This window comes from Lentinula edodes (genome assembly GCF_021015755.1).
Source record: "Lentinula edodes strain Le(Bin) 0899 ss11 chromosome Unknown C8R40scaffold_27, whole genome shotgun sequence".
In the NCBI taxonomy this organism is placed as follows: domain Eukaryota; kingdom Fungi; phylum Basidiomycota; class Agaricomycetes; order Agaricales; family Omphalotaceae; genus Lentinula; species Lentinula edodes.
Window position 1 is genome coordinate 256,832 of NW_025764333.1, and position 24,075 is coordinate 280,906.

General features: G+C 45.4%; 11 protein-coding genes across 11 annotated transcripts; 6 read left to right on the forward strand and 5 right to left on the reverse strand.

The window, feature by feature from the left end:
• Nucleotides 1-678: 678 nt before the first annotated feature.
• C8R40DRAFT_1050609 (F-actin capping protein, alpha subunit) lies at nt 679-1,954 on the reverse strand (the record flags this gene model as incomplete). Its single annotated transcript, XM_046224640.1, has 8 exons — nt 679-747; nt 799-1,020; nt 1,076-1,172; nt 1,229-1,369; nt 1,423-1,475; nt 1,530-1,643; nt 1,703-1,818; nt 1,873-1,954. 8 exons carry the CDS (start codon nt 1,952-1,954, stop codon nt 679-681), a joined length of 894 nt encoding a protein of 297 aa, XP_046084261.1.
• Nucleotides 1,955-2,065: 111 nt separating this feature from the next.
• On the reverse strand, nt 2,066-3,964 carry C8R40DRAFT_1198586 (uncharacterized protein; the record flags this gene model as incomplete). The annotated part of the gene is made up of 8 exons (XM_046233101.1): nt 2,066-2,615; nt 2,671-2,700; nt 2,761-2,890; nt 2,955-3,073; nt 3,137-3,496; nt 3,549-3,631; nt 3,687-3,779; nt 3,841-3,964. Coding segments are annotated over 8 exons (1,377 nt in total), but the record flags the coding sequence as incomplete, so codon positions are not given.
• A 1,407-nt stretch (nt 3,965-5,371) lies between these two features.
• On the forward strand, nt 5,372-8,637 carry C8R40DRAFT_1273322 (mitochondrial protein Pet127-domain-containing protein). The gene is made up of 9 exons (XM_046234087.1): nt 5,372-6,004; nt 6,054-6,246; nt 6,298-6,430; nt 6,485-6,631; nt 6,684-6,938; nt 6,991-7,113; nt 7,170-7,475; nt 7,529-7,745; nt 7,802-8,637. The coding sequence occupies exons 1-9, from the start codon at nt 5,650-5,652 to the stop codon at nt 8,302-8,304; spliced, it is 2,232 nt and encodes a 743-aa protein (XP_046084263.1). The 5' UTR covers nt 5,372-5,649; the 3' UTR covers nt 8,305-8,637.
• On the reverse strand, nt 8,638-9,862 carry C8R40DRAFT_1114194 (kinase-like domain-containing protein). Its single transcript, XM_046228505.1, has 2 exons — nt 9,769-9,862; nt 8,638-9,710 (listed from the first exon to the last, which is right to left on the reverse strand). The coding sequence occupies exons 1-2, from the start codon at nt 9,773-9,775 to the stop codon at nt 8,743-8,745; spliced, it is 975 nt and encodes a 324-aa protein (XP_046084264.1). The 5' UTR covers nt 9,776-9,862; the 3' UTR covers nt 8,638-8,742.
• Nucleotides 9,856-12,097, forward strand: C8R40DRAFT_395561 (mitochondrial alternative oxidase). Its single transcript, XM_046234920.1, has 10 exons — nt 9,856-10,386; nt 10,448-10,584; nt 10,635-10,699; nt 10,756-10,873; nt 10,924-11,024; nt 11,079-11,126; nt 11,176-11,258; nt 11,314-11,434; nt 11,492-11,698; nt 11,755-12,097. The coding sequence occupies exons 1-10, from the start codon at nt 10,209-10,211 to the stop codon at nt 11,828-11,830; spliced, it is 1,134 nt and encodes a 377-aa protein (XP_046084265.1). The 5' UTR covers nt 9,856-10,208; the 3' UTR covers nt 11,831-12,097.
• Nucleotides 12,098-12,119: 22 nt separating this feature from the next.
• C8R40DRAFT_1161766 (Pleckstrin homology domain-containing protein) lies at nt 12,120-15,601 on the forward strand (the record flags this gene model as incomplete). Its single annotated transcript, XM_046230165.1, has 8 exons — nt 12,120-12,894; nt 12,916-13,161; nt 13,209-13,366; nt 13,416-13,669; nt 13,723-14,044; nt 14,106-14,672; nt 14,726-15,030; nt 15,085-15,601. The coding sequence occupies 8 exons, from the start codon at nt 12,120-12,122 to the stop codon at nt 15,599-15,601; spliced, it is 3,144 nt and encodes a 1,047-aa protein (XP_046084266.1).
• Nucleotides 15,602-15,700: 99 nt separating this feature from the next.
• On the reverse strand, nt 15,701-16,181 carry C8R40DRAFT_1071142 (ribosomal protein S12/S23; the record flags this gene model as incomplete). The annotated part of the gene is made up of 3 exons (XM_046226311.1): nt 15,701-15,722; nt 15,783-15,854; nt 15,904-16,181. The coding sequence occupies 3 exons, from the start codon at nt 16,179-16,181 to the stop codon at nt 15,701-15,703; spliced, it is 372 nt and encodes a 123-aa protein (XP_046084267.1).
• Nucleotides 16,182-16,445: 264 nt separating this feature from the next.
• C8R40DRAFT_1050664 (P-loop containing nucleoside triphosphate hydrolase protein) lies at nt 16,446-17,615 on the forward strand (the record flags this gene model as incomplete). Its single annotated transcript, XM_046224650.1, has 12 exons — nt 16,446-16,486; nt 16,538-16,583; nt 16,639-16,683; nt 16,746-16,833; nt 16,889-16,946; nt 16,999-17,020; nt 17,086-17,166; nt 17,217-17,275; nt 17,337-17,370; nt 17,432-17,440; nt 17,502-17,527; nt 17,576-17,615. 12 exons carry the CDS (start codon nt 16,446-16,448, stop codon nt 17,613-17,615), a joined length of 549 nt encoding a protein of 182 aa, XP_046084268.1.
• Nucleotides 17,616-17,763: 148 nt separating this feature from the next.
• C8R40DRAFT_1050655 (uncharacterized protein) lies at nt 17,764-18,129 on the reverse strand (the record flags this gene model as incomplete). Its single annotated transcript, XM_046224647.1, has 3 exons — nt 17,764-17,879; nt 17,940-17,971; nt 18,026-18,129. 3 exons carry the CDS (start codon nt 18,127-18,129, stop codon nt 17,764-17,766), a joined length of 252 nt encoding a protein of 83 aa, XP_046084269.1.
• Nucleotides 18,130-18,169: 40 nt separating this feature from the next.
• On the forward strand, nt 18,170-19,762 carry C8R40DRAFT_1238631 (proteasome complex subunit Rpn13 ubiquitin receptor-domain-containing protein). Its single transcript, XM_046233465.1, has 7 exons — nt 18,170-18,459; nt 18,523-18,624; nt 18,684-18,695; nt 18,753-18,883; nt 18,936-19,036; nt 19,094-19,238; nt 19,291-19,762. Exons 1-7 carry the CDS (start codon nt 18,292-18,294, stop codon nt 19,472-19,474), a joined length of 843 nt encoding a protein of 280 aa, XP_046084270.1. The 5' UTR covers nt 18,170-18,291; the 3' UTR covers nt 19,475-19,762.
• A 37-nt stretch (nt 19,763-19,799) lies between these two features.
• Nucleotides 19,800-22,993, forward strand: C8R40DRAFT_1114222 (RNA dependent RNA polymerase-domain-containing protein). Its single transcript, XM_046228506.1, has 7 exons — nt 19,800-19,910; nt 19,963-20,124; nt 20,176-21,412; nt 21,469-21,602; nt 21,651-22,406; nt 22,463-22,619; nt 22,703-22,993. Exons 2-7 carry the CDS (start codon nt 19,968-19,970, stop codon nt 22,896-22,898), a joined length of 2,637 nt encoding a protein of 878 aa, XP_046084271.1. The 5' UTR covers nt 19,800-19,910; nt 19,963-19,967; the 3' UTR covers nt 22,899-22,993.
• Nucleotides 22,994-24,075: the final 1,082 nt, after the last annotated feature.

Consider the following 24,075-nt stretch of genomic DNA (forward strand, 5'->3'; position numbering starts at 1 on the left):
AAACATATCCAGCGCCACTGATCGTTCCTGTTGCTGAAGGATTGGTTACCTCATTGCCCTCATCCAAAACTCGTATATCTGAGGACGGGCCCAGAGTACCTGTTCTCCCCTGGCCTGCTCCTCAGTCGTTCGTCACCAAGAACGAGCTGCCTAGCCTCAATCATGTGCCCCACGTGCAGCATATTGCTAGACCACAGCAGAATGCAGCATCAGAGATTACCACCTTAAAAATAGTGCGAAAGGCTCGGAAAGTGACATACAGACCCCCACTTTCTGTTACACCTCCAGAAATTTCTGTATCACTCTCTCCTGCCTCGCGTTCATCTACGGGACCTCTTACGCTCGCAGATTTCGTATCTGAGCTTCGTGATCGTAATGCCAACACTCTACTTGTTACACGGGAGTACGACTCTCTGACACTGGTATCAGCTAACTTACGCCAGTGGCTAACTGTTGGTAATCAAGATGGAGCAGAAGAAGTCATGCGGCTCGCTGATGGCAGGGTATCAAACCAGAAAGAAACGGAAATGGTAGCTCAAGCAAGGTCTCAGAGAAAGAAATTCAAGGGGAGGAGGTTCGATACCGAGAAGTACGACCCGGACATCCTCATCTTTCCTTGATTATCAAATGGATTATGCCATCCGTGTTGTATCAATTATCTGTACAAATGATTGGCTTCTAAGAAGACCCTGAAGTGAAAGCACCCTTGCTTGAAGACAGCTCAGCTCCCAATTTGTATCCCAGTACCTGCAAAAAAGGAGAATGAGTGGAAGCTGGCAGCAAACTGAATCGGCCCACCTTCTCCCAGTCCAGTTTTGACCTTGTCATGGGCAAAGCCCTTCTTAAACTCTTGAAAGTTTTCTCCGACATTTCATGATACGTATCATTTAACGAATTCTGATATTTGCCTTCCTCGGTCTCTATCAAAGCGAGGATTTTCGTACCCGCACTCTCAGGGGATGCAGTTACAATTGCTGGAGGTAGTGCGATCGATATCGAGTGAGTGGTAGATAGTTGCACCTAAGGTAGACGCGTTATACATGAGAGGGAGGATATGAGTGAAATTGAAACTGACATTGCCCTGCTCATAGTAATGCACATTGACTAGTATCGTTCCTTTTATGGTATGGTCGTTCAGATCTACTATGTATTCCGATCGCCATCGACCAGACCTATAATGAGCCTCTTCAGCTTCGTTTACATGGATGATTCAGAACACCTTTCTCACCAGAAGTTCGTCGGGTTATATTTGTTAGCCACGACTTGCAATATGAATTGATTTGGGGTAGTCTGATTGGAGAACGCAGATGAAACTCCATCGTGAAAGTGAGCTAGTAGGTAGTTTAGTGACGCTTTCTCCAACGCAACCCTTGAAACTTGATAAATATCGTATTATGACAATAGGCCTGGTTCTTCGCGCACCGAAATGTTTCGAAGTCCTCATTTGGCTCGAAAGGCTGAGGATCAGAGGCTTCCTGAAATAGACTTCAAGATGAGAAGACTGCTGAACGAAAGAATGACCAACACACCAGAGCTATATGATCAAACACGAAACTCTTCTTCGATCTAGGATCAAGCCATCTCTCTTGTGCCTCTTCGTCTTCAGAGCCTGTAGATAACCGTGCAGCTTCACTGATGATTGACTGAGAACGCGAACGCTTTTAATCTAGGGTGGTGATTGTGCTAGCAAGGCGGCACAAACCTGATGATTCGTTTCTGGAACATCGACAGTAATGAACTGCGCAAGATTGTACCTCTTCAGCGCAGGAACTATCCCTTCTTGTAGTAGTTCGTCGTCAGATATTATATTGCGCACATCTATTTGAACGGTTATAGTTTGGGTTACAAGGAACAAAAAATGTATCAGCAAACCATTCAGGACATCATTGATTTCTCCTGGTGGCGATTGGAGAAGAAAATCGCAAGCAGCTTGAATTCGTTCATGGGACTCCATCGCCCTCTGTCGTCGTTCAGTCCAAAACTCGAATGGCAACAAGCGCCTGGTCAAGCTCAAGCCAATATATATGTTAGCGCTCGTGAATTCAACTGTTGCATTATTGTATTGTTTGCTGTATCTACGCAATCACGAACATCTGTTCTGATCATGATAGATTCTGTACGTCAAACCTGTACACAGTCCCGAGCTCAAGTTACTTATCCAGAAATATGTTTGTTCTTCATCGCGTCTGGAAGTTTGAGTCTACTTCTACACTCTCCAGTGACTGATCCATTTGAAAACCATTTGACTCTGAGGCCCACCATTCATCCACCGCCGTGTCTGGATCATAGTCGAATTGCTCCGCGTTTTTGTTTTTGTCCGACCATGCATTAGGGTTATCTCGATTCCGATTACCGAAAACGGACGGAGGATCACCATCCTTGGACCATTCGTAGTTCAGCAGTTCTTCTTCCATGGCTAATTTCATAGCTGCATCCCGCTTTTCTTGCTCCAAACCGTCAGGTAGGTGATATACGCTTCTGTTCCGAGCCGAAGCTGCTTGGGTGGCAGACGCTCGTGCATGGCGAAGACCTTCGTATGCTTTCAGTAAGTCTGGTATCTGTGAATTGTCGGAAATTCTCGAGAACAAATTGCCAAGGACAACGGCGTCTTCAATCTAAAATGGAATTATGCATTGCAAATGAACCGTTCGTCGAATACTTATTACTTACCGCCATTGCAGATCCCTGAGCTCGGTATGGCTGTGTTGGAAGTGTGATTGTTTGTCCTGACGAGAGGTCCACGAGTGAAAATTCACGCACTAGCATGGGATGGCATGAATCTCCCAACAAAACTGCGCGACCGCTTGAATGAATCCAAGTCTTCAAAGGCCTGCAGATGAGTAGCTTGCTTTCTAGTACAGACTCTGCTCGAGACAGCAATTTCTGAACACTGGGTTATGGAAAGCGTCAAATTTTCGAGATCTGTCATGTACTTTGAATTCTCAAAGACGCACCACGGATCCCATTCATGAAAACCATCACGGATTTCTTCCAGGTTACCCTCTGCTGTCCATGAATACGAATGACCATCTCCAGGTTTGACTAATACCATGTTATACTCCTTTCGATTTCGCTGCAAAGTCGATGGGTGATTGGCCATGTACTGATCATATCAAAAGTAGAGAAGATGACGAACGATACAGTAACCGACGACATGTCTCCCCGGTCCTATCCAACATCTAATTCTAGGTTCATCGACGAGATGTCTCAATTGCGGATCGTCCACAAATGTACGGGTTGGTAGAACCACTCTATACGCTAGATCGCCTGTCGGCACCGACAATGGAATTTCCGTTTGGCCAGTGACGTAATTGCGTACCACGCTGTTGATACCATCTGCGCCAACAATCAGGTCTGCAAAAATGACTTCTCCTGTCTGCAAAATTGCACAAGGTCCGAAGGGTTGTTCGAAATGCAGAGAGACAACTTTGCTTTCCATTCGAAGGTCCATGTAAGGCGATGCTTTCGCGAACAACATGTCGTATAAATCTGCACGCTGTGAACCAGAAATCAGCAGTGAAGGCGGTTTGGATCAGGGTTTCACTTACATGGACAACATACCACGGCGCTCCGTGGTCTCTGTCGAGTTTGCCTTCCAAACGCGACATACCGAGAACCTCTCCTGTATCATCTAAGTGTGCATACAGTGAATCCAAACTTATACGCCAAATCAATCATTTACTCACATCGGTGAAATGTAAACCAGGTAGGTTTATCCCTTTCTGCGATGCTCTTCAATTTATGCACCAAGCCCCACTTGGCCAAGATACGGGATAGATCTGCGAAACGTAGGTTAGTGATTTAAGGTCAATCTTACTACTGTCAAGAACGACTAATTACTTGGACAAACTTGTATTCCGGCACCGACTTCACCGATCGATGGCGAACTTTCGACGACGATGATTGAATGTCCTGCTCGTCCTAACGCGTACGCAGCAGCCAGACCTCCAAGGCCACAGCCAACCTATCTTCAAATCAGTCAAAAGGGACGAACACAGCTAGAGCTGCATACCACAAGGATCTTCAGTTGTTTTCGGGCCTTTCTGTAACAGGACTTATTGACTTCTTCCTGCTAAAATTATTTCAATGACCTCTAGGTACGGTAATGCAGGCCATACCACTGACCTTCATGCTAAAATCTGAGGCAGTGTCGCCAAACTCGCCGTAACGGAAAAGAAGCTAATAATTGTTTTCGAGATAGCTGAACCGTCGAGCTATTTATTGAGAATGAGACGACCCTCGTCACAGATGTATAGCTCGGTTCCATTCTACTCTTTTTGTTATTTAGTAGAACCTAAGGGATTCTTGGTTCGGCTTTTGATCGTATGGAGCTTGAGTTATGTATCGCTTCTTGACACTGACAGTTAGCGCAAGTTAGCGCACGTTAGCACTATCTCTCCATTCTGATCTCCCAAAATGCATAATAAGATTTTATGGGCCCATGGAGTAATGAGAATCTAACTGTGTCATCCCTTTGAAGAATCTACATACATATCTGTGGTGACAAGGGAGGTTCGAGCAGGATTGAAAGTTGAAACCAATATATGAGTAGATCCTTTAAGTCTGTTGAGACCCACCAGCACTCAGACAATGAATCCGCGTCTTCGTGAATACGCATATGATAAGTGTAAAGATAAATGTGATTCGAACATTGAACAGGGCGGAATGGGCTCAACGGCTAGTCTAGGACGCCGAGATGGCCGGACTTGCTGAAAGCTGTATTATGCAATCATTTTTCCCGCTATCCACCACATCCTCATATTCATCCGCCGTCACAACAATATACGACCAGAAACCAGTTGCAGCCTGCCAAGGTTATGCCCAACGGTTTAGAAGATCCATAGAGACATTCCTGAAATCGTACACACAAAACACGGTAGAAATCGCCTGGTGCCCGAAGGAATAGAGGACAACGAAAAGGCAGACGAATTAGCAAAAGAAGCTGGTAAACTATGGGCAACATACAGTGACTATCGAGAGATCCTCTGGGATGTATCGGACGAGCTCGACATGGGAGCGATACTTGGAAGCGAAGTTGAAAAAGCGGAAGCTTTTAAGAAGACGGGTCAACCAGCAGCCGAGGTTGGAGGTTGGAGATATGGAAGGAGGAACCGAAGTAGACTAGGAAGAGGAGGATGGGAAGATTGCGGAGGATGCAAGCGACGACGAGGACTAACAAGAACATCCGCATGCGACATGCAACCAGACACAACCAGATCAAGACCACGGATTCATCAGTTCACATATTGGCTCTATGTTCCCTTTCTCTCCTTCTATGATTTCATGTTATCTATTCTCATATCTATATCATTTCATACTCACCTTTCCTGCCACCCATATCTGTTGTCCAAACTCTTTGATCATCGCATCCACCTACTTACACACACCTTTTGGTACACCGTTACGATGCAATATTTAACTAAACACAGTATCCACAATACATACATTCATTACTATACGATACTTGGCATTACTTGTACTTGGTACACAGTTTTCCCCGCTTTAGATCTTGGCTCCGAGCGCGGATTCGCCGCGGAATCAACTCTCTGAACAGAAGGATTCTGAAACTCGTGACCTTCGTGGGTCACGTGCTAGTAGCCCAGACTATGTCACGAAAAATTCTTCACGCGACCGTCAATCGTAGGTGGAATGGGGCTCTCCAGACAAGGGAGGCTACAGTTCTCACTATCACGACTTTTACGTTCCACAAAGCGATACACGCAGCGGGGAGTCCAGCCAAACTCCTCCAAACCTTTGATTCAGTCTACACCCTCTCCGTCGTCATTGAATGAAGATTTGACTCGAAGGCTCAGAGCCATAACAAACGGCGAAGCCAACAAATATAGCGATGCGAACATGGTTACTGAGACACTGAAAGAAGGTCTATGGTCTTCCGTCGACGAAAAGAAGAAGAAAAAGAAGAAGAAGAAAAAGGTACCGGAGCCAGAATCAGGTCTAGCCGGATGGTCTGGCGAAAGTTGGAAGCAGGATTGGGGTGAAGATAGTATGTTTACCGTTTATGATAATCTTGCAAGTATGCTTACAGCGATCAGAGCTGCGCTTCTCAACATCTTCCTCTCAATCTCGCGGAACCCCTCCGCACAGCAGTTTACCGATTGCCTATTCTCGACGTATAGAAGGTCTCCTGGAAGACACACCTAAAGTAGTCCTCCAAGATCTTTCTCCGCCCACAAAGCAGAATCCTGTCGCAACTTTGCATCACGGACTGGAGCGTGTTTTGTTCAAGTATTATAACTATTCATGGCCCTAATGAGTATCGCTAACAATGTTCGGTAGCCCAGGAGTTCATTGGCTACGAGATCCTCGCTCCCTTGTGTACAATTTCTCCCCTGCGTTGAGTATCATTCCCAAAGTCGCGGACTTCGCTTTCGAGCGTCTTACCGGGTTCATTCGAAGCTCTCGAGACGACGTGAATTTCTTGTGTACTGAGTTTGTGGTAACATACTAATTGGTCAGCATTTAGGATCTGTGGGCTTTGGCGAAGCAAGAAAAGCGAAAGTTTGGCGGGTCAACTTCATCGCTCTCAGGAATGCTCTGTCACATATATTTCTTGCTTTCGGGAAACAAATCCGTCGATACTAGTACTTTGAGTTTGGATTTCAGACGAGAAGTATGTGTCGTTTCATTGTACTGTCGAAGAATTCTCATGCCAGCATCATTAGAGTCCTGCCTTCACACCCGGTCAACGTATGGCGGCTTCTGTTGTATTCAACTACAAGAATGGCGTGTATTCGATCGATTCTGATTCTGATAAAGAAGAGAGCGCAGACAAGAATATACTGTTGTGGATGGGCACTATCCTGGAAAAATATCTCACTATGCCATCCGAAGAATTCCTCTCGAACCTGCGGTCGCGCCCGGCACCACCAGGAAATAACACGGATGAGTCTACAAGAGAGGCCTATCGTTACTCCAAGGCCAGTTTACTCTGGACACACCTCTCGAGTACGCGCACTGAATTTCCTTTAGTCCGAGAAATTTGTCCTGCGTTCGCAACTTGATTGCCATGACAGTCGACTTCCTGGTACTGGTGTATTTGATATCAAAACAAGAGCGTGTCTTCCTATTCGAATGGATATTCTGAATTTCGAGGTTTGGGTTCCAAACTACGTTATGGCCTTTGATCTGACCAGGCTTTCAACACACAGGAAAGTTCGGGTTATCTGATTAGAAAAAACTTAGGCCTAATGGAGAGTTTTGAGAGGGAGTACTTCGACCTTATTCGTTCAGCATTTCTCAAGTATCAATTCCAAGCTCGAATCGGAAACATGGACGGCGTGTTCGTCGCTTATCACAACACTGCGAGGATGTTTGGATTTCAATACGTTCCTTTAGAGGAAATGGATGAACGACTTTTTGGTTCAGCTCCAGGTGTAGGGGACAGAGTATTCCAGAAATGCATGGAAACCCTTGAATTGGTCTCGGATGAAATCATTGCATGTTTCCCTAGCCAGGTGCGAGCTGCAAGTAATTCATACTCCAGATGTCGTCTAATACACCAGTCCAGTCTGTTAAATGTACCTTTGAGACACAAGATGGGATGGGTAAAGACTTGAACATTTGGGTCGAACCGCTTGATTGGCAACCAGAATTCATGAAAAACGGATTCAAGCAGGCGAAAGCGCGACAGACACCAATCAAACAAATAGTAGTTACTGCAAAAAGCTTTTGTGGAAATGTCCCCGCAAAGGGTGCTCGATGCGTGGGGACGATGGACCAACCTTGTAAGTACGGTCTTATAGATAGTATGTTTACTACTAATTGTACTCCTCTCTCTCAGGGACTGTTCATTGGACTATCACCCATCGTTCCTCTGATTCGGACAAAGAAGACGAGATACGCGCCAGTCTCCAGGCTGCGAAGGACAGGCGCTTCCGTGCTTATAGCTTACCGACAGGCATTTCTCCTCAGAACATCAGGGAATGGTGGGATGCTTTAGATTTCAGTGGTAGCAAAAAAATCAATGTTCCCATAACTCCGGTGGATGACGAAGGCAATGAGGGGATTGAAGTGGGCTTATCGAGTGTACCGACTAAAAAAACTAGGGATGAATCGTTCTTCAGCGATAATTTCACCCCTCCTGATTCTCGCATTCAATATCTTCGTGACCTTGCCAATAGCGGTCGAGAGGAAACAATCAGGATTGGCCTGGAGGACAGGGGAAGGCGAAAGGTTGTTCTCGGTGTTGGAGAGATTGATTGGGAAGACACATTGGCCGAACAAGAAATCTCAGCACAGATTCGGAGAAAAGAAGCCACTGCCGATGCCGAAACAGCCAGTTAGAGGGCTGAAGGAGGTACTCACTGTTGGAATTCAGAATGTAGTCGATGTCGGTTCTAAGTAGTTTCCGTTGAAGTTGGGGTGCAGAGGATGGCGATAGCAGCAATCACAAAAATGCCCGCCCTTTCTTGTCCGGAATAACGAACAGGAAACCTCCGGAAAATGACCACTAAGGCTGGATTTACAACGAGCTTGGATTCAGGCATCTTCCAGTGCACTTCGGATGGTACTTATCTTGCCTAATATTTCACATAATTTATGATTATGGTCCAGGTCTACAAATAACTCATGTGTTAAACTCATAGACTAAATTTCAGTGGGTGCAATATAATCTAGTAGCCCTTACATTCCGATGACATCTTTGGACTAGGTATATACATGCTAATACACGGGAATCGAGGGCAAGCACTACACAATCAGGCAGGTAGCTAGCATTTATGCTCAAGTTGAAACAGGGATTGCTTCAAGCATTGCTCGAATCTCCATCATACTAGGGCGCTCATGTGGGGCCGTTTTTAGGCACGCCTGAGCAATTACATCGAAGGGTGCAGGTGGTACCCAATGAGAGGTATAACACCACCTATTCATGGTACTGTTCCCAAGAATGAAATCGGTTAAAGTAATTCCAAACATGTAGACGTCACTTTTGTCCGTGTACGGTCGCTGAGTTGGCGGTACTTGACCGGCTGCAATTATTTCTGGACAAATGTCACTGCCAATCGCACCTTCGAGATCGCAGAGATAGACGTCCTGTCGGTCCTTAGAGATTAGGACGTTTCTGTAGGCAACATCGCGATGGATGATCCCTTGACCGTGTAGGAATACGAGAGCCTCGGCGAGTTGGAGGAGTACCCGTCTAAGCCAGGCAATACTTAAGTCGGCACCTTTGAGTACAGAGGAGGCCCTACTATCGAGGTACCTGGGAAAAACCAAAAGACCGTCTTCAGTTCTTCCTAAAAGCTCGACGATATGTGGTCCTCCTTTGGCTCGTAAGAGATTAGGCACTTCGCTAAGGCAGCGTGACGTCTTTGCAAAATGTATGGCCTCGTTAAATGTTGTGATGGGAAGTCCGAGAACAACAGTCGAAGTATCTTGGTCAGGAAACTCAAAACCTTTTACATCTACAAGAGGGGTATCAGGAATGGACTGGATTGAGTTGCCTTTAATTTCGGAGTGTGTTGATAAAGATGGGAGCGGGGCAAGAAGTCGAAGAATATCTCCTGACAAAGTTCCAGGCACATCATGTATCTTGACATACAGTTCGCCGCCATCCTTTCTATACCAAATTTCGTCGTAAGAGGGTTGGCCACTAAGGTCGATTATAGCATGATACAGATTGGTTTTAGATTTCAAATCGAAGTCGACTTCGCGAATGCGTTCCCAATTCCGGCGAAAGATTTCGTCTGAAGCTGGTCATCTCTGAAATAAGCAGGCGCCACAGTTGAGGAGCTTTGGGAAACGGCTCACCGAGCATATCCACTATCAATCAATCTATCGATCTATGTAGTCAAAAGATCAGGCGCTTTAATTTTACTTACCGTGACTCCTGCTGGGGTGGTTGAGTAGCGTGGGGATTTTTCCTCCCGGGTCTTAGACTTTTTTGGCAGGAACCGGACTTCGATTCTCTCCGTTTACGCCAACCCATCGCAGGTTACTGTAGATGTCCGTGTTCTCGTCAAGATGGGTATGCTGAGCGGTGCACAATTGAGTCTTTACATTACCGTGGCGCTGCTTAGGATAGACGCTTGCTCGGTTTGAATCGGAAAAGGTCGGAAGGAGACGGTGACTCTTTACAGGGGTATAAAAACGGTACAGTATTGAGGCCCCTTGTTTCACCAGTTTCAAGTCGCTCTCCCCTTCCCTTTCACGATCTAAAACTTGGTCTGACTCGTTCGACCGATCCTATCATGCTACAACACTTGATAATTACATATGCTCCTCATGTTACAAGACGCGTCGGCTACAATGCCCTCGTAGTCGGCTCGCTAAGGCTGACCGCGTCTCGCTCATTCTCTTCGAGCGCTCAACGCTACAATGACTTAAATGATCGTCAAGCCAAAGCTGCCGCTGTTGGACCTCATAAACGTCAGTATTTCTCTTTGCTATTTACCATGTACTTGCCCGTCAATACGCGCCATAATTATAGATGATGCATCCTCGCCATCGCTCTCGGTGACCGCGATTAACCACAATGGCGATATATCACACCAGAACAAGGGAACCCACGGGGATTGGGTTTTATTCCATCCTGTGTATGCTCCCGAAGAACTCAAGTCTGTTGAGGTAACAATTTCTATTTCGCTGCTTGAACTATTCCAAATGACCGTCTTCAGGTGCTTCACCGCGAAGCGACTTGCTTTTCGGACAAGTTGGCTGCAAATCTAGTGAAATTTTCAAAGTCCGTGCTCAGTGGATTTCCTTTGTAGTAAACGGGCTCTAACAGTTCCGGCTTAGATGGGGATATGATCTTGTGTCTGGTTTCAGACACAAAACCATTCCTCCTGGGACGAACATGACTCTTGAGCAGTTGCGAGAGGGAGGCTATGTTCTAAACGAGAAGCAGTGGTTGCAAGTAAGGATGATGTATCAGACATTCAGACACTAATACTCACTTGCATCTAGCGTATCCTATTCCTAGAATCCATTGCGGGCGTTCCTGGCATGGTAGCCGCCACGCTTCGCCATCTACAAAGCTTGCGTCTTATGCGGCGCGATAATGGATGGTGAGTTCCTTTGTTCATCAAAAGTACATTTAGCTCACAATAATTACTGATCAGGATCCATACTTGTTTAGAAGAAGCTGAAAATGAACGTATGCATTTGATGTAAGCAATCCGATTCATTTTTTTGTGCATGTTTTTCAACATTATCCAGGACGTTCATGACTCTCCGGAATCCCTCCATCTTCTTCCGCGCAATGATATTGGGTGCCCAGGGCGTATTTTACAACTTGTTTTGTAAGTAAAAGTGTGCCCTCATATCTTCTCGCTATATCTGACGGTGATACCTCAGTCCTTTCCTACCTCATTTCGCCTCGTGCTTGTCATCGATTCGTTGGCCATCTCGAAGAAGAAGCCGTCGCGACATATACCAAATGTATCAAGGAGATAGAAGCTGGTCGGGTCCCCGAATGGTACATACAATCCCTCTTTGACTCCGTTCTTTGGATTCTAGACTCAAAGGTACATAGGTCCGATCTGCCCGCTCCCCAGATTGCCATTGATTACTGGCGTCTTGACCCTAATTCGAAATTATTGGATGTCATATATGCTGTCCGTTCAGACGAAACTTCACACCGTTTCGTCAACCACAGCCTTGCTAACCTCGATGTAAATACGGATGTGAACCCGTTCGCTCTACAGGAACCAGACATGCACACCAAGGGCAAGAAAATTGCGTCAGTCCTTTTATTCGCCATGCTCCAGTCCTTCTCATTTCTGACGATTCGTATAGTTTCGAGCGGCCTGAATCTGAGCAATATTTCAAGGAAACTCGGGATATGCTTCGAAAAGTATCTGCGGATTCTTAAATTGGTCCAACATACGAAATATTTTTTTCTTTTTTATACACATCTAATAACTGTACAGGACCCTCTCATTATAATCAACCCCCACTCATTGATCAAGTTTGCCCATATTTTTAGAGGATTGTTACTGTACTTACTCACGCACTTTATTTCGAGCGCCTGTATATATAAGAGTTAGCGCTCGTTAATGTCATCTTCACAAAAGTACCTTCTGAATTTTACTGATACTTACTATTACCCTGAATAAAGATGGCTCGGGAGTCTTGTAACCCGAACTAACTTCATCTTCACGATGGTGCCTCCGACAGCGCGTGCTCTCTCGGACTCGTCGGGTGCGACAACTTCTGCGTACAAACTGGATGATCAATTCCCTCAATCCGAGCATGTACACAGGAGGTTTTTCATTGGACCTATGCCTCAGAAGATTCTTCCTACACCTGAAGAGTTAAAGAGGCGAAACAAGCGAAAACACTTATTCACTAGAATAAGCAACTCGGATTCAACAGACGAAGAACTAACGCAAATTATCAAAGTTCATGCGCGGAGCTTTTTTATACGCCAGGGAGGTCGAGAAGAAGACTGGGGCGAGAATGAAGAACAGAGCACGAGAGAAGAGATGTATCGACGTTGGAAGGAAAGCGAATGGGGAGTCGCCCTGCGTCGCCTTCGAGGACAATCAGAGTCCAGCAAAAATGCACCACCCGATGCTTGGATTGGAGGAAGCTTCGAGATTGGAAACTTTGTTGGGATTAATATCATGGACGAGGCGGAGTCACTTTCCAAAGTTTCGACACATACCTCGCAGCTTTCTGCGCCTATCTTTCCTCTTGAATCTGGACTCGAACCGTTGGGTCGCCCTGGTCAGAGCAGTTTAGCCACCGAGCAACAGACTTTTGTCACGGCTCCGTCAGAGTTCACGGAACTTTCTCAGGTCCAAACTCCGGAACCTACCACCCAAAATCTCAGCCCCTCGCCCCCAGACGGTGAACATCAGAATGCGCGTGGTCCAAGTCCATCTTCAAGCACAGCTCTCCTCCGTCCATCTACATCCCGGAAGAATGACATTGGTACGAGCCATGCACAATCAGAACCTGCACGTCGTTCAATCATCAGGCTCCCTTCATTCTCTCGCAATGGTGATTCACCGCACAAAGCCAAGAAGAGCGTCCACTACAACCTTTCTCCCGTTGAAAGCAATTCGTCTCTCCCTCCAGTATCCCCCTCAGCAGTTCTAGAACGTACTGGCACTGATGTTAGTGGTACTAGTGCAGGTGCCATGAACATTCCTGCAATAGATGATCAACAAATTGACTGGGGGGACACTGTAATGAGAGGTATGTCCCGGCCAATGCTTGAAAATGCTTTCTGACTGGCAAATCAGACAGAATGTTTGTCAGGATATATTCAACCGAAACAGTCGATGTATTTCCTTGTTTCGATGAAGCGTTGCATCGTGTCACCCGCGATCTTAAATATGAGGATTGGGGTGAATTTCTTATCGTTTGGCGAATGGATCGCATCGAAATTTACGAGAATTATGTGAGTCTGTTCATGGCGGATTCCTGTAGCGCGGCTGATGATTGTCCAGACAATCCCCGGCAAAGAATGGATCACAGGTCACAAACACCTCTCATTCATTATTCCGTTGAAGTCCTCAAGAACGCGCCTGTCGCTTTATTCATTTGTGGATCTCACATTCTGCATAACGTGCAGTCCTACTTTCCGTCGTTTCAACCCCGTGAAAGCAAAGTGGACTATACATTCAGCCAAAGAAGGGTCTAACATATTCATCTTTAAACACAAGAGCCGTTCCCGTGCATTTGATTGGATATGGCAGTTATGGTATGTCTTTCTTCTTTATATTACCTCTATCTTCTCACTGTATATGTGCGCAGGAGACATCGCGGGGGAGTCCTGCCTCCAGTGGTCGAGATCCGCAACCCCCGTTTGGACAGTAAATTGAAGATAGATATGCCAAACCTGGATAGTAGCCAAATATATAAGGTCTTCTCAAGGGAGAATCTTATCGCACTCAGTGTGCAATCACTCCGGGCAGTTCCCGATTGGAAGAATGTGATTGAACGTCAACTTGCGGAAGGGGATGTGCTGCAGCTTTGCTGGCGCCAAGGTTCATATTTGGACTGGATTTGGCTCAATAAAGACGTAGATGGACGTCTGAGAGACTGGGATGTTTTGTGTGGTCTGGCTTTGAAGCAGGTATGTCTCCAAGGCTGGGTAGTAAGCCCTAGTTTTTGTACATCTCACTATTTCATATCAGACGAGTATTCCTGTGCATCTAGAACTACGAGTGGCTCAGCACCGTCCCGAATTCATCCATCGAAAAGATGGCGAGCGACTTTTGGAACCTCCTTCTATCGAAGGCTACGTTGACCGCATCAAGCCTAACACGCACGCCAAGCAAGCACTTTATTTGGCCACACACGACGGCAATCTGCTTGTCTTAAATCCATCTCACGCGCATCCTCCCACACCTCTAGGAGCCATTCTTCAACCTGTCGAAGCAGACGCGGGTTATGCCCATACACTACGAAAGTCGGAAGTGAAGCGCGGCATTCAACAGCTATTAGACGCCAGCGGTATAGTGGATCTCAGGTCGATTCTGATTGTCAGAAGGGCGGCGCACCCAACGATGCAACCTATACATGATCACAGGGAAGGAGAAGACGAGGAAGGCTGTCAAGCTCCTAAACTAGTGGTGATCCAGAGCGATCAAGAGGATGTAGGTGGAGAAGAAGGCTTAAACAGAAGTGAGGACAAACGTGACCTGAGGATGAGGAGGTCATTTGAATTGCTCCTCAAGAACGGGCATATACTTCGTTTTGAGGTGAGTATCATTCTTACGGTTTACGATTTAGCATTGATATTAATATATTGCAGACATTCTCGTGTAGGGTAACGATTGAGTGGGTAGAAAAACTGCAAGCTCTTGTAAGTTACTGGAGAATGAAACACGGAAACGATGCCAAAGAAGAGATGGAGATTGCTGAAGGATACCGTCCGTTGGTGACGCCACACATCTACGCAGAAGCTGATAGGACAATCTACGCTGGATTACCGGTCGACCCGTCATCCACATTACCAGCACTTGGCTCCTTGTTCAATTGGTGTGTGCTAGAGGGGTGCAAGCCTATTGTCAAGAGCGGGAAAGTTTTCATGAGGCAAGGGCTCCATGGACAATACCGGCAAGAAATAATCTTTGAGCGGTCTATAGCATCTCTAACGGGTTGTTAATATAGGCTTGTGGATCTTGTCCTCGTACCCGAACGTCTGATACATTTTCGCATATCTCCAAAATCAGTGATGCACAATTCTATTAGGAAGAAGATAGATCTCGTAGACGCGTATGTCTGCTCGGGTTACTTTGCAGCGCAAGTGCTTCCGGCTGGACAGTTCAATCCCGCTGAGAACAACGTTCCAAGGAGATACCAGGACGGTTTGGAGACAGACGACCCAGAAGAAGATAGGCTCTTTGTGATATGGTATCGGAAGACAATTTCAAGTTCGGAAGAAGGAGATGGTGCAGGCATCACTACGGAGACATCCTCAAATGTTCCGTCTGCGCATTTCGGAGCGGCAGAAGCAAAAATTCTACCGCTCAGCGCGAAAAGGAAATTCGCCATATTTCGAACGAGGAGCAAGCTCGAACGAGATGCTTGGTGCTGGGCTCTAAATACCGCCATTGAAAAAGCGGTTAGAGTGCGAAAAGGAAGAGAGCGCAAGATGAGGGAGAGTGGAGGATTGATGGAATTCTGAATAATTTCCACAGGTTTTGACCAGTAACCCCGCGCATTTTCAGGACTTTGGATTATATCTTATAATATTCGCATTAGCATACCATTACACATTATACGACTATTTTTTGGGCTTCTTGACACTGTATATTAGTTTAGTACATTGCATTATGAATTGTTGAATTTCACGATAGGACACTTACCCGTAGCGACTGCGAGCCGTACTCCTCCCAACTACACCACCAAAGTCCAAAGCACCACGACAGATTTTGTATCTAGAAATACATTTAACAGGAAAAAGCCGACACGCCTTTAGATACATACTTGACTCCAGGCAAATCCTTGACACGACCACCTCGAACGAGAACGACACTATGCTCCTGGAGATTGTGACCCTCTCCTTGAATGTAAGCCATGACGGACTCTCCATTGGTCAATTTGACACGAGCGACCTTCCGTCTAGCCGAGTTGGGTTTTTTGGGTGTCCGGATCAAGATATGAGTGCAAACGCCTTTTCTCTGGGGACACTGTTCCAGAAGAGGTGAGCTAGTCAGTGCTGTGCGACGTGGAGGAGGTTTTTTGCGCTTCATGGCCTGGTTCATTGTAGCAAAAGCTGACGGAGTAGAGTGGAAGGAGCGAAACTGGTGCAATAGACTAGTATTCCTGGCGCAGATATCTCCTTGAGTGCCAAGGATAAATCTAGAAGCGCCTGCAGGGGCTGCACATAGAGAAGATGTCGATAGACGACTGAACGTCCGCAACATGGCGGTCATGTTCGAAGAGAGTTGGTCATGTCCCCTTTAGGAAACATTCTTTGACCCGACTGTGCAAATAATCCAACTTCACTTATAACTAAATCATAGTGAATGGCAACATTCTTTTCCTCGTTCTTCCAATGGTTCTCTGCGTACGGCAGTCGTAAATTCTGAATATGTTACTCCTCACTGTCATTTCGCAGACTCTTTTTCTCCAAAGCCGTTGAAATTGCTGTGGTCGGTCTCCAGGTTAGTCTAGTTTGACTGTCGTCTCTTGGTTCTACCATTCTTTAACGCTACTCAGGCTTCCGGGAAGACCTCCTTTGTACATGTAATAGGCTCTGGCCAGGTGCGGTAGAATACCGCAATGTCAGCTTATGTGGATCATTCATTGATGCATTGGTTTCACAGTGGAGCGAAGAAGTAGTACCCACTGTCGCATATAACTTTAGGAAGGTCCGGAAGGGGAATGTTACAATCAATATTTGGGATATTGCTGGTGCGTCGTACAAATGGTGAGCCAAATTGTATGGTCACTGAACCGATTGGAACAGGTCAACCAAAGTTTCGATCTACATGGGAGAGATATTGCAATGGTGTAGACGCTATAGTGTTCGTCACAATCTTCTATCAGTATGAATGAACCTTGACCTGGCTGCTCTAGATTTGTCGTGGATTCTTCAGATGTACATTGTCACTTCGATGTTTACTCTGCAAAATTGTTGACAGCTTATTTCGTTATTACATGTAGCGAGAGAAATTCAACGCTGCCCGGTTTGAACTACATCAGTTGCTATCTCAACTGAGTCTTGTCGGTGTTCCTCTACTGGTGGTCCGTCAGCTTTTGTCCTTGTTGGCCAATCCTAGTAACATCTCTTCTAGCTAGGTAACAAGAATGATTTGGAAGACCATGCACCTATCAAGGAAATTATACCGGCCTTGTACGTGTTTGTGGTCTGCTCGTGGAATCCGCTCTTATGTCCATGTTGGCACTGGGAACAGTCAACTAGATAAAATTAGTGATCGTCCAGTTTCAGTGAGTACCCTGGGCCTTCATATGTTCTGTATATTCTAATACTCTTCGACGTTCTTCCTAGTGTTATTCGGTAATGTCGCGGTCATACTGTTCTTTTGGAGATAGAAATTGCTCAAATCCGCTTTTTAAAGTGCTCAATGAAGTCTCAACATAATCTGTAAGTCATTGAACTTAGACTGTGCTTCATCCCTGATAATTTCTAAAGCGATATCGTGTTACACTGGCTTTCGGACAGGAGTCATTGAAATCATTTGGATAACTTCATCATATCATATACGTCCATGCAACGATTCTTCAATGTATTAATTTATACATACCGTATATGACCGTCTGTATCTTTAGTTTCTCCTCCTGGTATGCCAAGAATTTACAAGGGCTGATTGGAAAATCATCTCATCTCCTCTTGGCCATTTGCACCGTCAGATTATCTATATACATTTGCAGTGTTTCGTTTCCTGAGTGAAGCTTGTCGACCTCTTTCTGCACAGATTGTACTCGGTTGTAGAGAGCTGTAATCTTGATTGAGTATATGCTATATTTCTGGGAATTATCGAATGAGCAGGCTGCACCTTTCAAGTCCTCTTGAGATGCAGCAATTTCCCTAGGATTGAATCGTTCCTATGAAAGTCATCGAGCCTAGATAGTAAGGACGTACTTTAGCACTTTCTCCTTCTTCAAGGCCTCTGTGACAATATCTCCTGGTTCCGATGAGGCGGGAATGGCCCACGCAGACGGTTCGTTAAATGAATCGAAGGACATTTCAAAGAGCGCAAAAGCTTGTCTTGCTTCCGGCTGTAAGGAGAGAACCTTTGTGTTACGTAAATCATAGCACTGACGCGTCGGCTGAGGTTGGGATTTTGTGCACCCCCATCATCTTCATAGCTCTTTCATACCAACGGCAAATTAACTTCATCCAATACGATGGCCGACTCAGGAACCTTACTTGCTTTCAAAGCTGGAAGAGCTTTCAGAAGAGAAGGCACCAATTTTGTTGATCCCTCTCCTGCGAAGGGCGCCATTCTTCTTCGCAGAGAAGATGATCTGTTGCACCTAATGTGGAAAAATCGTACCTCTAACGAAGTCGAAGAGGTGCTTGCCTATATGCATTTGGGAAATCGAATTAACTTATTTGAATACGTCTTCGAATTACAGGATCTCATATTATTTCCTTCTGACGCTACATTTCTCAAAGTATCTCAAGCTCCAGGTCGAGTCTATGTCCTCAAGTTTTCCTCTTCAAACCAGAGACACTTTGTAAGTTGTGCTTACACCCTTTCTTGTTTTGTTTTGTGTCTGACCCCAGGGAAATCTAGTTCTGGATGCAGGTTTGTTCGCAGTTGTATTCGAGAATGTCCTGTTCTAAAGAAATGCCTTTATCTTAGGATGCCTCCTCCGTCCGGGACGAAGAATTCGTGAACAATGTGAATGGGTTTTTAATGGACCCTGACTATGAAGCCTCTTGGGGTTCTTCATCACAACCTTCTACTTCTACTTCAACTGCTGGCGCTTCTCAGTATGTTTGAGCGTATGAGCTATATCCTGCACACTCATGCCATTTATTCCAGATCTTCCGCGCCTTCTAACTTCCAAGCCACGCCTGAACAGTTGGCTCAACTCCAGCAATTGTTGACCTCCGCTGTTGGAAGCGGAGCTGCTCCGCCTTCTAGTAAGTCGATACTGCACAACCATGCAAAATCAAGTTGAAGTGTATCATACTTTCCAGATGTGTCCTTGAATAATATTCTCACCCCCGCGAACATTACTCCGCTATTCACATCCCATCCTGATCTCATTCCGACCCTCTTTCCTCACCTCCCTCCGGATTTACCAATGCCTCCTTCCCCTGAGGTTTTGCAGCGAATAATAAGGTGATTTTGCTATGCTCTGGGTCATACAATATGTTCTCTAACATGCGTCTAGCTCTCCGCAATTTCGTTCGGCCGTGTCCAGTTTCGACCAAGCGCTCAGAACTGGTCTTTTGGGAGGCCTCGTTCGTGGACTTGGCTTGCCTGAAGAGGCGGGCACTGGTATTGAACCGTTTTTGAGAGCGATACAAAGTCAGGCTGAATCAGAAAGAGGAGAAGATACTATGGACACTGATTGAAGAGCTTCTTTGCGCCTCTGTGGACTGTAGTTTGTTGTCAATGTGTTTGTTCATCTAGTACGCCTATACAGACTGGTATCCTCTTCAGACTTTGTATATGGCAGGTGAAGTTTGCACAATGATAAGTAATACTGGCTGTGTGCAGGGTGAAAAATCAAAATCCCTATATTCGCAGATGCCACGAGGTCACCCAGCAAATGAGCACCACATGTGAGCCATACTTGAGCTCCCTCCGAGCCGGACGAAGGAGGCCCACATGCGAATGCATGTTACGTAGGAGTCGAGCGCCAAAACGCCAAAACCATAGGCGATGAGTTTAGCGCCCACAACCCCTTTCTTCCATTATTTTCCTTCCAACCAGGTTCTAAGGCACATATTTATCCTCACTCCAGATTTCCAGTGAAATAGTGAGCCAGGAGCTCTCAAAAAGCTACATGTACGAGGCTCGAGCTTTGTTCCGTGTATTGCTAAAAATTTGGCCTATGCAGTGTGGATGGAGATTCATATGAAGAATATCGAGCTGAGCTTGACAAAATTCGACGTAACCAGACACCTTGCGCATATTTTTCACGGACCAGGCTATCTTGATCCTCAGGAAGAACCCATAAACTTTGAAGTTTATCTGTATGATCATAATCGCTTGGGAAGGGGTGAGTGCTAGAGCTGGTAGCTTGACCTTTTCTTTGACGTTGTCATCACAGGCGCCCTGACCCTCCCAAACATCTCTATTGCTACTCAGTTCCTCCAAGAATATGGTCAACAAGAGGATGGACTTGCGCCGCCGAAGTCCTGTGTCGTAGGGCAACAACGAATCAGATTCGCTGAAAGTTATAACGAACCTAGGAGTGATATCATTGAGAAGATCACTAGACTACCCTTCCAAGATCCAAGTGTTGCCGAGGGCGAGGAAAATCGAAGTTTTCACCTGCAGTCTCATAATGTGAGCCTCAAATCAATCCAATTTGGATGGCTTGCTCGGGACGGCGTTGTGTCCATCGAATGGGAACATTCTTGCCTTGATGGACACCTGTCCTTCAGCGATAAAGGACCGCCAGAGATTCGGATTCGTACAACGACTCCTTCGAATTTCGCTATTATTCGTATCCAATTGTCATTGATTCGGTATCTTTCGGTCTCCGACTTATCCCATATTCAAGGACCGATACTTTATCTCAATCTATGGCATCCCCCTTCCTTCGAAACCCGAAGCCGATTTGTGTCACCTGACGCTGGTCCTTGTAACGAGCGCGTTTCGTTCTTGCCACTTCCTGGACATGAATTAGCTGCTCCTTATGTTTCAGAGGTTATTCGTCTCGTTTGCGGATCAGCAACCGATCTACCTGTCTTTCGACGACTTTTCCGTCTTGCTCAAATTCGTCCCATGAAAACCATCATCGATCGATATGAGGAAATGGTAGAGCGTCGTGGCATCTTCCAGCCGAAGGCAATTGAACTAGTGGAGAATTTCGTTCGAATCCTTGAATGGAAAGTCGCATTCCAAGTTGATTATCTTATTCGACGACTGCAAGTAGATGTTCGTGAAATGGTAAACTTGATTCCTGAAATTCGCTCCCTCGTTCGAATGAAGGGTCCGGATTATGCCGTCGCTGTACTCCGGCACTTTTCTACTAAAGTTCAACGTTGGACTGGAGAAGAAACAGATGGCAATCAATATGATAGCATTGAACAGTGCTTCATTTTAGCATCGAAAAGTTACGCTAAATGTGTAGCAGATGGCAAGACCTCCAATCTGTCATCACTATCTACTACAGATTCAAATCTGTTCACCTCGTACCACGTCGTTGTCACACCATCAAGCTACCTGCCTGACGGGCCCTTCATTGAACGCTCGAACCGCGTTATACGATGGTTCGATTCATCTCAGAGCGAACTGTTCTTGAAGGTGCGTTTTGCCGATGAGGGTTCTCATAAATATAGGTAGGTTTCATTTCTCTGTCCACTCAAAATCGCTAATTCATAGAAATGCTATTAAGGCACGACCGAAACATTGACGGAAAATCTTACATTCGTAATAGAATCGGAGCTGTCCCTTCCAAGGGTCTTACTATAGCGGGTCGAGAGTTCAAATTCTTAGCATATACTCAAAGCTCACTCAAAGATCACACGGGTGAGCTTCTATTGTATATCGACTTGCGAAAAATTGACCTTCAAGCAGTCTGGTTTTTCAAGCCCAACAGCAACATTAAATTTTATGACTCTTTCTCTATCATTCAAGAGATTGGCAGCTTTGAAGAACCGGAACTTCGACGCTGTCCTGCGCTGTATGGCGCTCGCATATCCCAAGCTTTTACCGCCACGGAAGCATCATTCACCAAAGTTGAAGAGGTTTTTCCAATCGAAGACAAGCTAACGCTTGACAAAGCATATAATTTTACAGATGGCGTGGGGACTACGTCCAAGGACTTTGCTGAAAAGGTCTGGAATGAGTTGAAGGCCACCAAGCGGCGCACGAGGAACGGCGCAGATCCCACCATACCTTACTTTCAAATTCGTTACGGGGGGTCAAAAGGCATGTTAAGCATTGACTACAAGCTGCGCGGCAACGTAATCAGTGTGCGGCCGAGCATGCGGAAGTTCGATTCCATTTTAACTCACGACATCGAGGTCGCCCAATTCTTCGATCGTCCTTTAAAGCTGACGCTCAATCGACCCCTTGTCATGATACTTGAAGATCTCGGTGTTCCTTATGAGACTTTCGAAGATTTACAGGAAGAAGCGATTGAACACACCCGCCGTGCGACCGAAAGTCTTGCTACCGCCGCTCGACTCCTTGAAAATTTTGGGCTCGGAAACTCATTTAGATTGACTTCAATCCTACTAGGACTGTCTCGTCTGGGGGTGGATAACCACATACAGGCGGAACCGTTTCGTCGATCCGTACTAAATTACGCTGTGCACCATATCTTGCGAGGTACCCGTGATTTCTCATGTAAATTGACGTTTTTGATCATGAACTTTCGTTTGAAGAACTAAAACATCATACCAGAATACCTGTCGAGGGAGCTTGGAATCTAGTTGGAGTCGCAGACGAGCATGGGTTTCTACAAGAGGGCGAGATCTTTGCTGCTATCAAAGAGCCCAATGGCGCAATTCAGTATCTTGAGGGAGAATGTATAGTTACCAGGTAAAGCCTGCATTATTTCCATTTTGATTTTTCTACCTCTCGGCTCATCTTTGCTGAATTCCGTTCGCTCGATTTTAAACGAGATCTCCGGCGATACACCCTGGAGATTGCCAAATTGCAATAGCTATCGGTCCTCCACCCTCCGGGTCATGTTTTGCTCGTGAGCCTCTTACGAATACTGCCGTTTTTCCGACAATAGGTTTCACTGTGGGGAAGAACACGTTTTGGCACCTCCAAAATCCATCCATTATCCGTAGATTTTTACCAAAAATTGACTGATTTTGGGATGTCGAAAAGTTTGTATATTTCTCATATAGCTGGCTATAGAATATGAAGTTCATATTGTGCAGTTATTCTGAATTATCTACCAATAATATTGAGGATATAATAATGACTTTGTGCCTCACAATTTGTTAATATTTTTGGCTGCTCGAAATTTGAAATAATTGTAACATAACCTACCAGTGAACATGAGGAACATAGTCCGAGCTTATTTGAAACAATCATACAATATTCTCCCATAGATAATTTAAAATTTTTGCGAGATATTCACCTAACAAAAAACATGAGGTTTTTTAAAATAACCTCGCTGAGGTTATGCATACCCGATGTTGGGACATCGAGACGTCAAGACGTCGTTGATATCGGGACATTGAGACACCAGAACGTCGTCGATGTCGAGACGTCCAAACATAGAAACATCACTGGTGGTCGGGATATCAAGACGCGTGACATCCAGGACATTCAGGATGTGCCAGTGCAGCCACAGGCAGCCACTATGTTCTGTGAAATGATAAGAAAAGCCTTCCTCAGGGCCTTCTGTGTATTTATGGATGGGGCCAGAAGTTATGTCATTCCTACATAGGTCGTGGTGGTCAATACTAACCTAATACTAGGTGAAAACTGGCATGTTCCAACATGTCCCGAATTTCCTGAATGTCACGCATCTCAATATCCCGACACCAGCGACATTTCTATGTTTGGATGTCTCAATATCAACGACATTCCAGTGTCTCGATGTCCCGATATCAACGACATCTTGACGTCTCGATGTCCCAACATCGGGTATGCATAACCTCAGCAAGGTTATTTTGAAAAACCTCATGTTTTTTGTTAGGTGAATATCTCGCAAAAATTTCAAATTATCTATGGGAGAATATTGTATGATTGTTTCAAATAAGCTCGGACTATGTTCCTCATGTTCACTGGTAGGTTATGTTACAATTATTTCAAATTTCGAGCAGCCAAAAATATTAACAAATTGTGAGGCACAAAGTCATTATTATATCCTCAATATTATTGGTAGATAATTCAGAATAACTGCACAATATGAACTTCATATTCTATAGCCAGCTATATGAGAAATATACAAACTTTTCGACATCCCAAAATCAGTCAATTTTTGGTAAAAATCTACGGATAATGGATGGATTTTGGAGGTGCCAAAACGTGTTCT